This window comes from Dipodomys ordii, unplaced genomic scaffold (genome assembly GCF_000151885.1).
Source record: "Dipodomys ordii isolate 6190 unplaced genomic scaffold, Dord_2.0 Scaffold104, whole genome shotgun sequence".
NCBI lineage: Eukaryota > Metazoa > Chordata > Mammalia > Rodentia > Heteromyidae > Dipodomys > Dipodomys ordii.
In genome coordinates, this window is record NW_012267320.1 from 5,735,764 (window position 1) to 5,750,886 (window position 15,123).

The window sequence follows — 15,123 nt, forward strand, 5'->3', positions numbered from 1 at the left end:
GCGCCACTTCCGTTTTTTTTTTTCTGCTTATGTGGTGCTGAGGAATCGAACCCAGGGCCTCAGTCATGCAAGGCAAGCGCTCTACCACTGAGCCACTTTCCCAGCCCTCTAGTGGATTTTTGAACATAGCAGTCTTTTTTTCATTTCTTAATTATTTACATTCTATGATTAGGTTTTTTAATGTGACGGATGATTACTGGTATAGCTTTAGCTGTTGACTTTTCAAAGAACATTCTCTAAAACAGGAATAAGGCAACATACTTGAAAGTAAAGGGAAAATCCTATCTTATAAAACACTTGCTTATAAAAGCATATCCATTTTCTTCATACAGCATTAATAATATTCAAAATAATTCAGAGAAGGTAAAGGATGTAGGATTTTATTCACCTTTATTTAACAGCTTCCCTGTCATTTGAAAAAGGGATTGAATTTAATGGGAAATGACACATTTCAACGTAAGGTCAATCATCTTGTGTTAATGTATTTCTTATTTTGCATGGATAGATTGGCCCCTGCTCAAGATGGAGACTTTTCTTCGCCACATTCCTGGACTCACTAACTATCACAATGTCAGCACTTCGTCGTTCTAAATTGACCTAAAAACTTTCAAGTGCCACACAAATATACAGAAAAGTTAGAGTAAATGTTTTTATTTATTTTAATTATTATTATTATTAATGTATTTATTTAGCAGTCACAATGCACTGGGAACTATTGGAAGCATGTCTATTTCAACTTTAAAAAAATACACAGCACACAGTCTCTGATGTTAATAGTAGTAAGTTGTTTAAAATTCAGCTAGAAATGCATATCAGACCTCCCTGTATTATTGGGTGCTTTTGACCAATCTGTTTTCTTTTTTAACAATTTTGTTTGATTTTGTAGCTTTTCTGGCTGTTTCTCTATCTCTCCTAGATTCATCTTCTTGTGCCAATTTACTTATATATAAGATCTTTCTCACAGCCTTTTCACATCTCATTTGATATATGATTCTGGATTTTGATAACATTTCTATGGGACAGAGTTCAGAAATGTGTTTAAGATATGAAGTGGATATGAACTCCAGGTCCAAAACTTACTCCTGTAATACTCTCTAATTCATTCTTCATATGAAGCCAGGACTGTTTATTGATAAAAGGTAAATGTGATACAGTTATCTCTCTATAAATGTGTTTTCTTTGCTATAGATTCAACTTTTCTTACTGAATTCAATGAGGCCAGATAAGTTGTAGAATCCAGAGATTTTCAAATCCTAGAAAAACTACACAGCTGATAAATTACATATTATATACAGTGATCAAAGTAGTATCAGAGCTAACATCCCCTCTTGAGAAATACTGATGTTTTTCAGAGGTAAACAAAGATATTGCCACAAAGTGGGAAAAATAAAATAACAGAATTTCACTATTTTCATTAGTTTGAGCTACATGATTCCATGGAAAGAAAACAGATCAGTTCATCTCTTAACAGAACATTAGCTCCATAAAGAATCTGTGCTTTTCAAGGTTTTCTGGACCTAATATGAATGCTCATATTAACAGCATGGTTTTCAGACTCAAGTGTAATCTGTCTCCTATCAATCTTTTCCAGCTTTCTGTTCCACCTCCTCTTTATGACTATTTGTCAATGCTGATCTCCTGAGACAGAACTCTTTTTCCAAGTTAGTCATGTAGGGAAAGCCCAGAAACCAAAACACATACATGTATATGGTTGTGTTTGAGGACTATGTGTGGAACTATGGAGTGAAGAGAAAGACAATTCTCTTCCATTCGTGTAGGAGGTATAGTTAGAGACACACATTCCCATCCCAATCACACAGCTTTCTGTTTGAAGGTGTGGTTTTCTTTTATGACAGATTAATATTCTATTATGGCTCTCTCAATGATGTCATAAACCTGTTATGAAATGTTAGTGTGGAATGTGTGAAAGTACTTTCAAACCAATACTGCTTCACAGAAAGGTAATGGTTTACTCTTTCGGTGAATTAAGAATGCTTACTGAAATAGTTTCAGCGCTCCATTGCTGGCTTTGTGCTCAGCCTGGCTTTGGCCATCATTCTCAGTTCTCAGCCTTCTGAGTAGCTGAGATTATAGATGTGAATTACCAGCGCCCAAATACATCTATTTTGTTCAATCATAGCCCATGGCAATATGATCCCTTTTCTTATTCCTTTTAAGTAGACTCCCTAATGAATAAAACTTTTATTTCCTGCCTAATATTAGAATTATACCTACTTACAGTTGTTTAATTATACTTCTGTTTGTTCAATTATAGTTTCTATTTTAATATTTTATTGCAAGTCTTACAATTTTAATCAGTATGACTTAATTGTTTTTCCTCTTGCTGTGGCTTCAACAGTGTACATAGCAGACTCTTTCCTAACAGAATTTTATCAGCTGTGAAATCTCAGTAAGAATAAATTAAATAAGCAAATGAGTGGTATGGAAATAGAGTGACAGTCCACAGGATGCAGCATGTCAGTGACATGAAACACGAATTCATCTTTGCTAGTTGAACTTTATTAGATAAGCTAGATGTCATCAACCTTCTTGACATCATTATCAAAATGGAGTGAGCACAATATTTATAGCACATTATCACAAGGGGACAGGAGATGAAAATGCTCAAAGTAATACATAATTCTGTGTTATGCAAAACTTAAAAATAATGACATTTAAAATGAGCATGCTGAGTTAGGCAAACAAACATATATTAGGAAAAGAACATGTACATAATGACTACCATGGACCCATGATGCTTTCATATCTAAGCCATAGTGGGCAAAGGGGGTAGAAATCATGAACGATAAGCTTAGTGGTTCATTTCCCCCCAGTTTTGAGTAACATATAAACTATAGATTTTTCTTCCTTCTCTTCTTCCTTCTTTTCTTCCTTCCTCCCTCCTTTTCTTTCTTTCCCATTATTTCTTTTCCTCCTTTCTCTACCCTCTCTTCCCCCTTCTTTTCTCTCTCTACCTTCTCTTCCCTTCTCTCTCTCATTTCTTCCTCACCTTTTTCAAAAATACGTGAATCAGAAGCTAGTAAATAACTAAGCTATTATTCTTAAAACCAAAACTAATTAAATATAGTTTTAGAGAAGAAATGGTATTACTTAGGCTTCTGTTTACTTTTATCTTCTAAAGGACTTATATATTATTAGGAACAGAGAAAGCTGGTCAGAGACTATTTCCATATTTGACATAGAATTATAGTCTCATATGTACTTTTTTGAATTTTCAATTGTATTTATTTAATTTTTTGAAAGTTTTTACTCTCTTTAAGTAGATGTACAAAGGAGTTGCCATTCAACAGGGCCGTTTAAGAATACAATGCATCTTGCTCAACATCTTCCCTTTAACATTCTCACCCATTCTTCTAAACCATCCTCTCCCTCACTTTTCTTAATTTTTAGGTTATATATTGACTGACTTTGCCATATAATGCAGTAGTTTCTGTGTATCCTACATCTTGATATATGTCATCATTTCAACATTTTCTCCCCCTGCACCTCACCCCTCCCCTTCTTTTCTCAATTCTGTGGTATCTACAATGAATTCTTTCCTGCATTCTCCTCCCTCCCCCTCTTTCATTTGTCTACCCCTCCCCTTAGCCCCACTCTTCCCCCTAGCAAGAACGCATTTCCTGGTACTTAATTTTGCCAGGCTTTGACTCAGTCTTTCCAAAGAACTATACTATTTGAGCTTTCTATAGAGTCTATTATACTACAGTTAACTCATTTGTAACCAGTTGCACACCATCTATACTTACAGATTTACAATGTACTTATAGATTTATAGGTGCATTATAGGCACAAATGAGGGAAACTGTATGTATGGCCTGTGTTTCTTTGGATCTGGTTTACTTCACTTAATATAATTTTTTCATTGCTATAACCCAGCAAATCCAATCTTGGGTATTTATCCAACAGAGCACAAAAAAGGGTTTACTAGAGTTACTACCAACCACCATGTTGGTTGCAGCATTATTTACCATAACCAAGATATATAATCAGCCCTGATACCCCTCCATGGATGAATGGATCAAGAAAATATGATATATACATATACAATGGAATTCTATTTGTCCACAGAAAGAATGATATAATATCATTTGTAAGATAATGCAAAGACATGGAAAAAAGTTGTCATTTTTAAGTATTACTGAGCCAAGTAAAATCAGAGAACAATAAAATAGGATTTGTATTTTTGTAAATACAATAAATATATAAACACCATAACACTGACAAAGATAACATTTCATACTAAAAGTTCATTGTTTTAATTTAATTTAATTTATTTTTTATTGTGAGAATACCATACGGAGGAGTTACAATTACATGGGCAAGATAATGAGTACATTTCTTATCAAGCATTGTTGCCTCCTCTTTGTTTCCCTTTCCCCTCTCTTCCCATACTCCCTCAATCTCCCCCAACCCGATCCTCCCCTGCCCACACTAAAGTTGTGAGGTTTGTTTTTCCACATAACAACTTGTACATCTCATTGTTGCAATAGGTCTACCTGTATCCCTAGTTAAACAATTTTTTTTGCCCTTCCCCTCCACAAATTATATCAACATCAAATACAGTGAAAGCAGGGGTTATACCATAGGGGAGGGACATACAAAAGGTCAGATAAGTTGATGTTAGAGGAATGAACCCCAAGATAAGTATTCAAGTGTTTTTTTTATTTCATGCAATTTTTTCTAACATATTCAAAAGTTTATTTTTATATTCAAATTTTAATTAATTTTAATATTCAAATAATATTTCTATATTGCTAAATAATGAAAATCTTTTTTATATTCTGAATGCATTACAATATCTAAAACAATTACCTGGTGCTCCTCCCAGTTCACAGACAGTTAAATTGTAGTGAAATTTAGTGATTCCTCTCAATTTTTTAGGTTGACCAATGTGGTTTGGACTATAGATGTACACATTTTATTTGCTCTCAGGAGTTGCTTGTAAATGTCAAAAGATTATTCATTTTATACTTGAATTCTGCTAGCAGATAAGTCTATTAACCTTGGTCTCTGTTCTGTCCTGTTAAAATTCCATAAGTAACCTTAACAAAGACTATATGAGGCTGGGCATGGTGGCACATGCCTGCAATTCCAGATACTCGGGCTGCAGAAACAGGAGGAAGACAAGCTGGAAGCTAGCACCAGCCAAATTCGTAAGATCCAGTCTCAACAACAACACAAATTAATTAATTAATTGGGTAAAGGAAAAGGCTGGGGACCCAATTCAAGTGGCAAAATCAAGGCTTTGATTGCAAAATCTCCTCTTCCCACCACATACCCAGATTTTATAGTCTTCATGGAAGTGGGGGTTTCATCTCACTGTTGGGAGTGACAGGATGGCATTTAGTGTCCTTTTCAACTCTAAGGTATTAAGCATTTGATAGGAAGGCCTTCTCCTATGCTATCTGGAGAAGACCCTGAAGGGCTTCTCACCTGAACTCATCTTAGAGGGCCAGCAGGGCTCCTGTGGGAGCAGAGAGAATTCTCAAGATGTCTATGGAGTGTATGGAAGTAATGTGGTGAATTATGGGAATCCACAGGGATGGAATTCATGGCTTCCTTCACCATACAATTTCTTATGTTTGTGTGTGTGTGTGTGTGTGTGTGTGAGAGAGAGAGAGAGAGAGAGACAGACAGACAGAGAGACAGAGACAGAGAGAGACAGAGAAAGACAGAGACAGAGACAGAGAGAGACAGAGAAAGACAGAGACAGAGACAGAGAGAGACAGAGAGAGAGACAGACACAGAGAGACAGACACACAGAGAGAGAGAACACCTGCACCTCATGACTGGAGCTTAAACTCTGGGCTTATGTGCTATCCCTTACTTTTTCTGCTTAAGGCTGGTGCTCTGTCTATCACTTAAGCCATGGTTCCAAACCTGTCTTTTTCCAGATAATGGAAGGTAAGAGTTTCACAGACTTTTCTGCCCTGATTGGCTCTGAACTGGGATCTGCAGATCTTAGCCATCTTAGTAGCTGGTATTACAGGCATGAGACTGTAATGAGATTGCATGGCTTACCAGCCATACAGTGTTTATGAATGACTTCTTGATTGGGGAAGAGGGAGATTGAAGAGGGAGATTCACTGAAGTCATCTAGCATCTGGAGTAACAATTGGTGAGATGAAACCCAGGCTAAGATTACAGAATAAAGTATTGGCATCCCAAGATCAAATATGAAATTGAAGAATGATCCTATTTTACTTTGTCTTATTTTTATGTGACTGAACCAGAAATCAGGAATCCGGTATACCATATAATAAAATACAAAACGAATAAATGACTCAATCTTACAACTTTCATGTGCTATTTATGGACACAAGGTATATCTCCATCTTTTAATAGGAGTGATAAATACAACTTAAAATTTAAAAAGGATTGGAACAGAAAAATTACAGACACGAACAGTGTCCTAGACATAAAAGAGATGTAATTTATTTTTATAATTTTAAATAGTTGTACAAAAGGGGTTTCTTTTATTATTGTGTGTTTTAAACTAATCTCAGATTTAAAATGCTGTAGGAAGTATTCTTGTCTGCACGAAGGCCCTTAATATGACTAGAAATAGTTACTGCTTTTATTTAAACATCCTTCAATATGTGACAGTAACCTAGTGTTCTATATCTAATCTTATTTAATCAGATTGAATTAGTGGTTGAACTTTCAATAGTATTCATTTAAAAAAATGAAGAAATCAAGGTAGAGAAGGCATAGGCAGTGTTTAAGGTTGCAGTCTGTGGTTGTACGCCTAGATTTAGAATACAGGCCTTGACTTGACAATCCTTATTTATTGTTTTCCCAAGTCAAATATCAATGTCTGCGCTCTGGTGGTGACATCATGACACTGCGGATGGCCAGCAGGTGCTTCCAGACCAGGGAAAAACAGGAAGTAGTTAGACTATTTTGGTAGCAAAGCATTTCTTCATCATATACAATTCAGTAGCTACTTCTTTGCATTTCTCAAGAATATTAAGAGGTAGACCAAGCATAATGATCCAATGTGATGTGTCTACAAAGCTAACACTTAGATTTTAGTAGCCTGCCTAAAAATATTTCTCAGGTCCCTGGTTGCTATGACCTATGTCATTGTATAATAACAACCCAGGTAACTCCCTCTATAAACCCCGCAACGACTGAAATCTGTGTGTACACCTGCATCCAAATTATAGGTTAAAACACCTATTAATTCAGTAGGTGGAAGTTAAAGCCTCACCTTAGAAAGAAAAGAATTCATGGAACGGCCCTGCTAGATGCCAGATCTAGCATCATCCTCTGACGTTTGGAGATTAGCAGCTGCACAAATTTACACCAATTTACTCCACAGTGTGAGGGCAATAGGAAGGCTGTCTACTGGAAACAATTGTATGAGTTCTGATCTGTATGATATCCTGCTTTGCTCACACAATTTGGCAACAGGACTCTGCCTGCCGTGAAAAACAGTGCCCTTTTCTCATTGTAAGAACTTTCTGAAACACGCCTGCCTGCAATCAAATACTATTTTAAAATAACTGACTCAGCTTGTACCATGCTAGTAAGTGGTTTTCTTCATAATTTTATTCTTATTACACAGAAGGCAAACTACAAGGTAGGCTTAATTATTTGTGTTCTTTAATCTCAGTACCTTTGCCTTAAATGTTTGGCTCAAAACTATAGTCCATCAGACCTTAGGTACAATTTGAATATATTTTTATTTAGTTACTTTCTATCCATTGGTTTGCCAAAATAGAGTGTGGAGATTTCATATAGCACCCAAGCATCTTCTCATTGTTGGGAATACAATAGTGAGAAAAATATGTGAGCTTTTGTCTTCACTGAACTCAGCATAATAGCTAAGGCACAAAGAAGAAACAAATAACACAATCTTAAGTTCTGTGAATGTGATAGAGCTACTATAAGAGGAGAGACTCAACATGCCCAGGGACCTAGGAAAAGGTCTGTAATTCTGGAGTCTATTGACTTCAGAGCACACAAAAATAGAATTGAAATTTGAAACAAGAGGCTGTGGCCAAATGTTACACGATGTCAAAGACCAGGTTTTGGGGCAGGGGGAAGAGCTTATTTATTCTAATTATGAGAATCTACTTAATCTTTTAAAGAAGGGCAGTTATAAGCAACAATAGAAATTTCTGTATAAAAGTATCATAAAACTATTAAATGTGTGATTGTGGGGATTCATGCTGAGAGTCTAATAGGATCTTCAAACACACAAAAATGCTCTTTCAAAACTACTGTGTTACACACGGATATACCAATCTAGTTTGTAGCTAGTCAAGGTTGAAGTATTCAGATATGTCCTTTCAAATAAATCTGAACATCCTTTGATGTTCAAATAAGAAGGATGGTATTTCCAGGAGTTACTCAGAGTTTCTTGATGTTCTTGTGTTTCCTCATACCCAATGGAAAACCTAGATACTGTGTTTGCCAAGAGTAAACTAGATCTAGTTCCATGGTGGTGATATGGTTGGTAATACTCGAGTGTAGCCTGAAGAGAATAACAAGACCCCATCACAACAACAAAAAAATGGAAACATGGAGGAAGAAGAGGAAGAGGAGAAGGAGGAGATGGGGGAGGAGAAGGAAAAGGAGGAGGAGGAGGAGGAAGAGAAATATCTGGTTTTGTTTCATTGTCCCAAATTGAGGCAAATAAGTTATAGACTATATTATAGAAATTATGGGGCGGGGGAGGATGGGAAGGGATGGGAAGGGGAAACAAAGGAGGAGGCTACAATGCTTGATAAGAAATGTACTCATTATCTTGCCCATGTAATTGTAACCCCTCTGTACAGTATTTTCACAATAAAGAAAAAGAAATTATGCTAGCAGGTTCGCTGCCATTAGTGTGGAACTACTGGTTTTAGTATACAATGCTAAAAAATGTAAGAGCTGATTATGAGTCTGCAGCAATAGATAGATAGATAGACAGACAGACAGACAGACAGACAGACAGATAGAGAAAAGTTTTGAGTACAAAATATACTGAATACATGTTTTTATATGGGAGCAATATCAATTTTGAGAAACATAAGCACAAGTAATGCTCCACTTTGTATAAAGTGCTATCATAACAAGTGGTTAAAATTCTTTGGAATAGCAATCTCTAGAAACAAGGAAAGGTATGGAAGATGTAGGGTCGTCAGAAGTCAGATAACAGAAACCCAAATGGATAGAATAAGTTCTGATGTTTTGTAGTACATTTCAGTAAATATAGTTACAATAATTTATGATACACCTTATGATACATTTATAAATATATTTCAAAATAATTAGAAGAGACAGTCAAGTTTTCCATGATGTAGAAACAGCAAATGTCGAAGGAGATAGAAATACTAAGTACTCTGATGTCATCTTTACACTTTCTATACATGTGTCAATTTATTACACTGTGATAACATGATTATTGATAATTTACTCCATAAATGTGTGCAAATATCTTGTCAGTTTGCAATTATAACCCCTTTGTACGACTACTTAAAGTTGATTTTAAAAAACAAAATTATAATGAAAAGACTATTTTATAATATCTTCCCATAGAATATAATGTGATAGACTGCATATTCATTAGTATAACCTTTATAACTTTCATCATTTTCATTATTTCAAAAGGAATGCACCATCATGGCTAAATCTTGTTTTAAACATGTGAAAGTGGAAAGAAATAGTAAAAATCTCCCATTTTCCCTTAAAAAATGGATGGGTAAGTCAGAAGCAGCAGCAATAACTGCTAAATCAGAAAATGAGAAGAGGCTTCACGTAGAATCCTGCAAAGAGTGTAGGAGAATAAAATGCCAGACAGAGAGAAAGGGTGAGAGGGCACTGAGCCTGGTCAGTACTTTGAGTGATCAGCAAGGAGGAACAGCACTGCAGAAACCCCTTCCTCTCCTAATTAACTAGAAGGCCACGATCTGAGGGTGTGCCCACTTCTCACTGAAAATGTCTTGAGTATCTTATTACTTATATTTCTGCCAATCTGGTTTTCTCAGAACTCCAGGGCTGAATACTCAGCCGCTTCCACGTACCGTCCTTATCCACCTATCAGCGTGAAGAGTCATGTAACGACTCACATTTGACCAGCCTCACCCATATGAGTCATCTCTCTCGGGCTCACTTGAAAGCCATTTTGAAGATGCGCCATGGACTCGCATCTTTGTTAGTAAGCCATCATCTCCCCATATAACGAGACAACGTGCTAATGAAATGGTACCCTTCAAATTAGTTTAAGCAATGAGCTGCAAAGGAGTCCCGAGGGAAAGCCAACACCCAGCTTGCTGAGTACTATATAATCTCCCAGCAAAGAATTTAATCTTCAAACCTGGCATGGCAAATCCTTTTGGACCACCTCCAATTAAGGGTTTTAGCAACTATGTCTCATCGCTACTGCCACTCGCTCAGAGGCTTCGGTAAGGCCCCTTCCCTGTCGGCTATTGTGCATGGCTATCATCCGGTATGTTTTGAAGATGGATTGTTTTTGCCTAGCAGCTGCCATAGTAGAACCTGGCTCTTGGATAACCTTCAAGAAACCCGCAGTCAGACCACCAGTTACCAACTAACCCATTATGAACAGGACCAGAACACAGAAGATTCTTGCGTGCCAAGTTCCTGTTTCTCCAGAGTTGGCCAAACAACGTGCTCCAATTCCAAGGCCAGTGAGAGGACAACCTGTCCATCAGGAAGTTTTCCAGCAGGGGTGGACTGTGCTGCTCAGCCCTGCCAGTCAGGAAACCAGCAACAAATGGGCTTTGTAGCCAAGACCTGCCAACCCGCAACCTACGCAGCCAAGTGCTGTCCAGCAAAGACTCCTGTGTGTAAGGGTTGCCAAACTCTGGAATGTGAGTCCAGCCAAATCCAACTTCAGATCCCTGAAGCCAGTTCCTGTAGCCCTTTGGTCCATGTTGTCCCTGAGGCACAACTCCTGGAATCTTCTAGCACCTATGAACCAACTTGCTGTGTTACAGGTGGTTTGCAAGTACCTAGTAAGTGAAAGGCTTCTAGGGGATATTTCCAAGTCAGACTGATCATTGGGGTGCTGAGCAACTTTTCTAAATATAAAATAATGTGTATTCATGAGGGTGTGCACATAAATACTGTTGCTTACTCCGAAGATAAGTTTCTTTTTAGGGGGCTTGGGACTATTCCTCTTAGCAAGCTGGGATTTTATTTTAAAAACAACAACAAACAAAACACATAACTATTTTAGCTTTCTTATACACTGGTCATTATAGAGCATGTTACAGTCAGAGAATAATGACATGTATCCTTGACACAACTAGTGGTTATTACCTATGGAAGTATTTGGATTGCACTGCTTAACTAATATGATATCAATAACCAGCTTCCATGTATTATAAGGGTTGAAACAGACCTAGAAGGCTATGTGAAGTTCTGTAAGTTAGGGCCAAGTCTTAACAGATTGCTGTGTGGTTGTCAAGAGCAGAAACAAGAAGTCTCCCCCTGTGCATAGTCATTCACTATTCCAGTCCAAACATACCCAGATGACTTTGCGGTGAATTCTTTGGCTTGAAAAAGTGCAATTGAATTTTCAACTTCACCTCCACAGACTTTAGAAAGACAGACTTCAGAGTGCTAACCAGGGGGCTTTCCACAGCCAGCATTAGAACTTTCACTGCTGTTCCTGTCTTTCTTGAGTATTTCTTAAGTGATTTTTGGGTGGGAAAAATATGCTCTTTAAATAAACTTATTTCATTTTGACTTATAAGCTTAATTTGTCAAGTCTTATATTTTTTATTCAACCACAGAAGTGAGTTTCAGTTTCAGAAGTGAGTGTCAAAGATTTTTAAATTTGAGCAAAGATAGTACTAATAGTGAAGATTAAAAACAACATGGGGGTGGGGGTAACAACGTTGGACAAGAAATGTATTCCTTACCTTATTTATGAAACTGTAACCCCTCTGTACATCCCCTTTACAATAAAATTAAATAAAATTAAAACAACAACATGGTTCCATGGACACATTTTATAGAGGAGATAATTATCCAAAGATGGGGCATAATCAATGTGAAAGTTCCTAAATGTATCAACTTAGGTAGTTTGGATATTGGAAAAACATGGTAGGGTATAGGAACATGGGCTTTGCAGAGAGATTTCCTGGTACTGAATCAATATTCTGGGAGGGGACTGTGTGACTCTGAACTTGAGCCACACTCAGAGCTCATTTTTTTAAAGTTTATTTTCATCAATAGCATTTTTTATCTTTGGCCCAGGCCCATTTTTTGCCCCATCAAGATCCTCCTATCTCTTCTCCTATGGCTGGGATTACAAGTATGCACAACCACCCCTGGCCTATAATACAAGTTGGTTTTTTTTTAACCACTCTACACCTCAAGCTTGAATTAGTAAAGATAGGACAATGAGAATCTTAAGATGTTAATAAATTGAATGTACACACAACATTTCTTACATGTTGTATTCAGTAAATTGAATATCTAGTTAAATCCAGCCCAGAAAATCAGTATGCAGGGGGTATTAAAGGGTATGCAATAGAGTTTATAAAGAAACCCCATTATCTCTGGCAGATTAGGAAAGCTACTTACTCCATATTGCCAATGTTACCTACAGTGTGTTATACTCAGGGAATTACTGAGAAACAGTCAGGCCCTACCTTGTTGAATTAGGCAAGCAAGTAGCTCTGAAGCTATGACAAAGCTAACAGGACTGATAATTCAGCATTCAGTTTTGTGGGTGTGGTGTTGGGAATGCCAGGCTTCGTGTCCAGAAGTGCCCGGATGCAGGCCATTTCTGGGGGCATCTACGAGGGTTTTCTGGATGAAACAATGTAGTTGGACATCATAAAATCTGTCACAGACCTGAATAAATCAAATGGTGGGCAAAGGAGAAATGTGGTACTCTCACCTCTAGCCTTCTCACTTGAACTGGAACCCAGAGTGTGTCCTGTTCTTGCTCTGGAAATGAGACCATCAGCTCCTCTGGCACCCAGGCTTCATACTTACCCTGCAACCCTATCACCAGTGCTCCTGAGATTCCCAGAAATCTACATCTACTCATCACAGATTGTGACACTTTTTAAACATAATCTGTAGCCATGTAATTATGGGAAATTTTATGTCTATGTGAAAAAATCAATTCTATTTCTCTGGATAGCCCTGAGTAATAAATTGTTTTCTATAAAGAATGCAAACAGGCTGGGAAGGTGGCTCATTGGTAGAGTGCTTGCCTTGCATGCATGAGGCCCTGAGTTCTATTCCTTAGCACCACGTAAGCAGAAAAAGCTGGAAGTGTCGCTGTGGCTCAAGTGGTAGAGCTGAAGAGCTGAGCAACAGCGCCCAGGCCCAGCGTTCAGCCCCCCCCCCGCCCCGCAAAAAAAAAGAAAATGTAAACAGCAATATAAGACAACATGTTGGAAATGATCTGTACAACTGGGGGGGGGTGGTGGGAGGAGGAAAATTGGGAAAAAATGAGGGAGGGGGTAAGAAGTTGGACAAGAAATGTGCTCACTACCTTACTTATAACTGTAACCTCTCTGTCCATCAACTTGACAATAAAATTAAAAACTAAAAAAGAGGCTTTATATATGACTTCTATAAACCACATACGCTTGTGCTAGGTAGAAGGGTAGAATTACAGCAGCTGATGGGAAAACCAACATCAATATAAACAAAGAGAAACATAAACTCATGGCAGCTTCTGAGAATTCCAATCCAGATAATCATGCCAACACAGACACAGTTTACTTGCAATGAAGATGGCTGCTAATGAGATTTGAATTGGATTATTTAGGAACAGCTTAATTCTTTTAGACTTCTGTGTATAACACATGCCTGCTTCCTATGTGTTCCTTTACTGGGTATAATTTATCAGACAGCACTTATTTCGTGGAAAGTGGCAATGTGTGGTGGCATGTTGTGTGGCTGGGAAGTGCTGGAAGGGAAAGATGACAAAAACAAGTTTGCTTTTTGAAATCTTTCCCCATCATTCTTTTCAGGGTGACTATCACCACGCTCTAAGGAGAGTTACATTTGAATTCTTCATAGAGATGTATTTTATGGCCTGGAGTAGAAAAGACTTTTGATATTTGATGTGGCAGGAGACTCGAGTGGAAAATTTAGTGATAGTAGAAGAGCGATGCATTGGAGTCAGATTGTGAAGAGACTTTGCTTAATTCTGAATCCTATCAATTACTACTTACACACCCCAGGCCAAATTGGCATTTCAGAGACTCAGTGCTTTCACTGTAAAATGGAGAAATTGATACCTGGTATACTACATGGCTGTGACAACTAAATTCTAAAATGCCAGTTTAGTGGAGTGTTCAACACGGGGCAAGTGTGCAATACATCCAGGTGTCATTTGCTACTTCATTTGATTGGACTCTAGGGGTTCAAACTCAGTCTATTTTATGATTGAGTATATCGAATTCGAACTCAGAATTTACTTGCCTAAAGAATACTGTGTGATGAGCCATAGCAGACAAGTTAGTAATTGAGCATTTATTACTTTCCAAACATTTGACCATGTCTTATTTTAAACAGTGTTACTTTCATAATCCCATAGTTTTTCCAGTGAGGATGAAGGTTCAGATAAATTGAGAAATAGAAATGGAGCTACATTAATAGAAATGGAGATATATTTGTGAAAGGTTTGTAAAATAGCATTCCTTTTATGCATATTAGTGAGGACAAATATTAACTCTAAATCATATGAACGTGAGCAAGTCTAGGTGAGGTATTCAGGTGATAAGTAGTAGGAATGTTCTACAATACAAAATTTATTTTCTTAATGGTAATATTTCAATGTCTATAGTGCTTAGTGTCTACCTCATTCATTCATGCATTTCTTCTTCTTTTTTGGTAGAGAGCTTTTCCTCTGTATTCTAGACTGGCCTACAACTTAAACTCATGATCATCTCCTTTAGCATCTAGACATGTGGAATTTTCCATATGAATTACCATCTAGTTCCTATGATCTTTTCTAATTTTAATAAAATTCCTTAAAATTTATTTTCAGCTCAATACAGATGCTTAGGACTTTTTAACATTATATGAGAATCATTGACATTTTTCTTCAAGACAGATTAGCTCTTCCTTAGCCTATTTCTTATTTTATTTTCCCACTTAATCATTCAGCTT

At 37.2% G+C, this 15,123-nt stretch overlaps 1 protein-coding gene across 1 annotated transcript; it reads left to right on the forward strand.

The window, feature by feature from the left end:
- Positions 1-10,381: 10,381 nt before the first annotated feature.
- Positions 10,382-10,999, forward strand: LOC105994075 (keratin-associated protein 27-1). The gene has a single exon (XM_013027489.1). The coding sequence runs from the start codon at positions 10,382-10,384 to the stop codon at positions 10,997-10,999; it is 618 nt and encodes a 205-aa protein (XP_012882943.1).
- Positions 11,000-15,123: the final 4,124 nt, after the last annotated feature.

Bases quoted from the DNA above. Each gene is read 5' to 3' on its own strand.
- LOC105994075 (XM_013027489.1), top strand. From the start codon at position 10,382: ATGTCTCATCGCTACTGCCACTCGCTCAGAGGCTTCGGTAAGGCCCCT.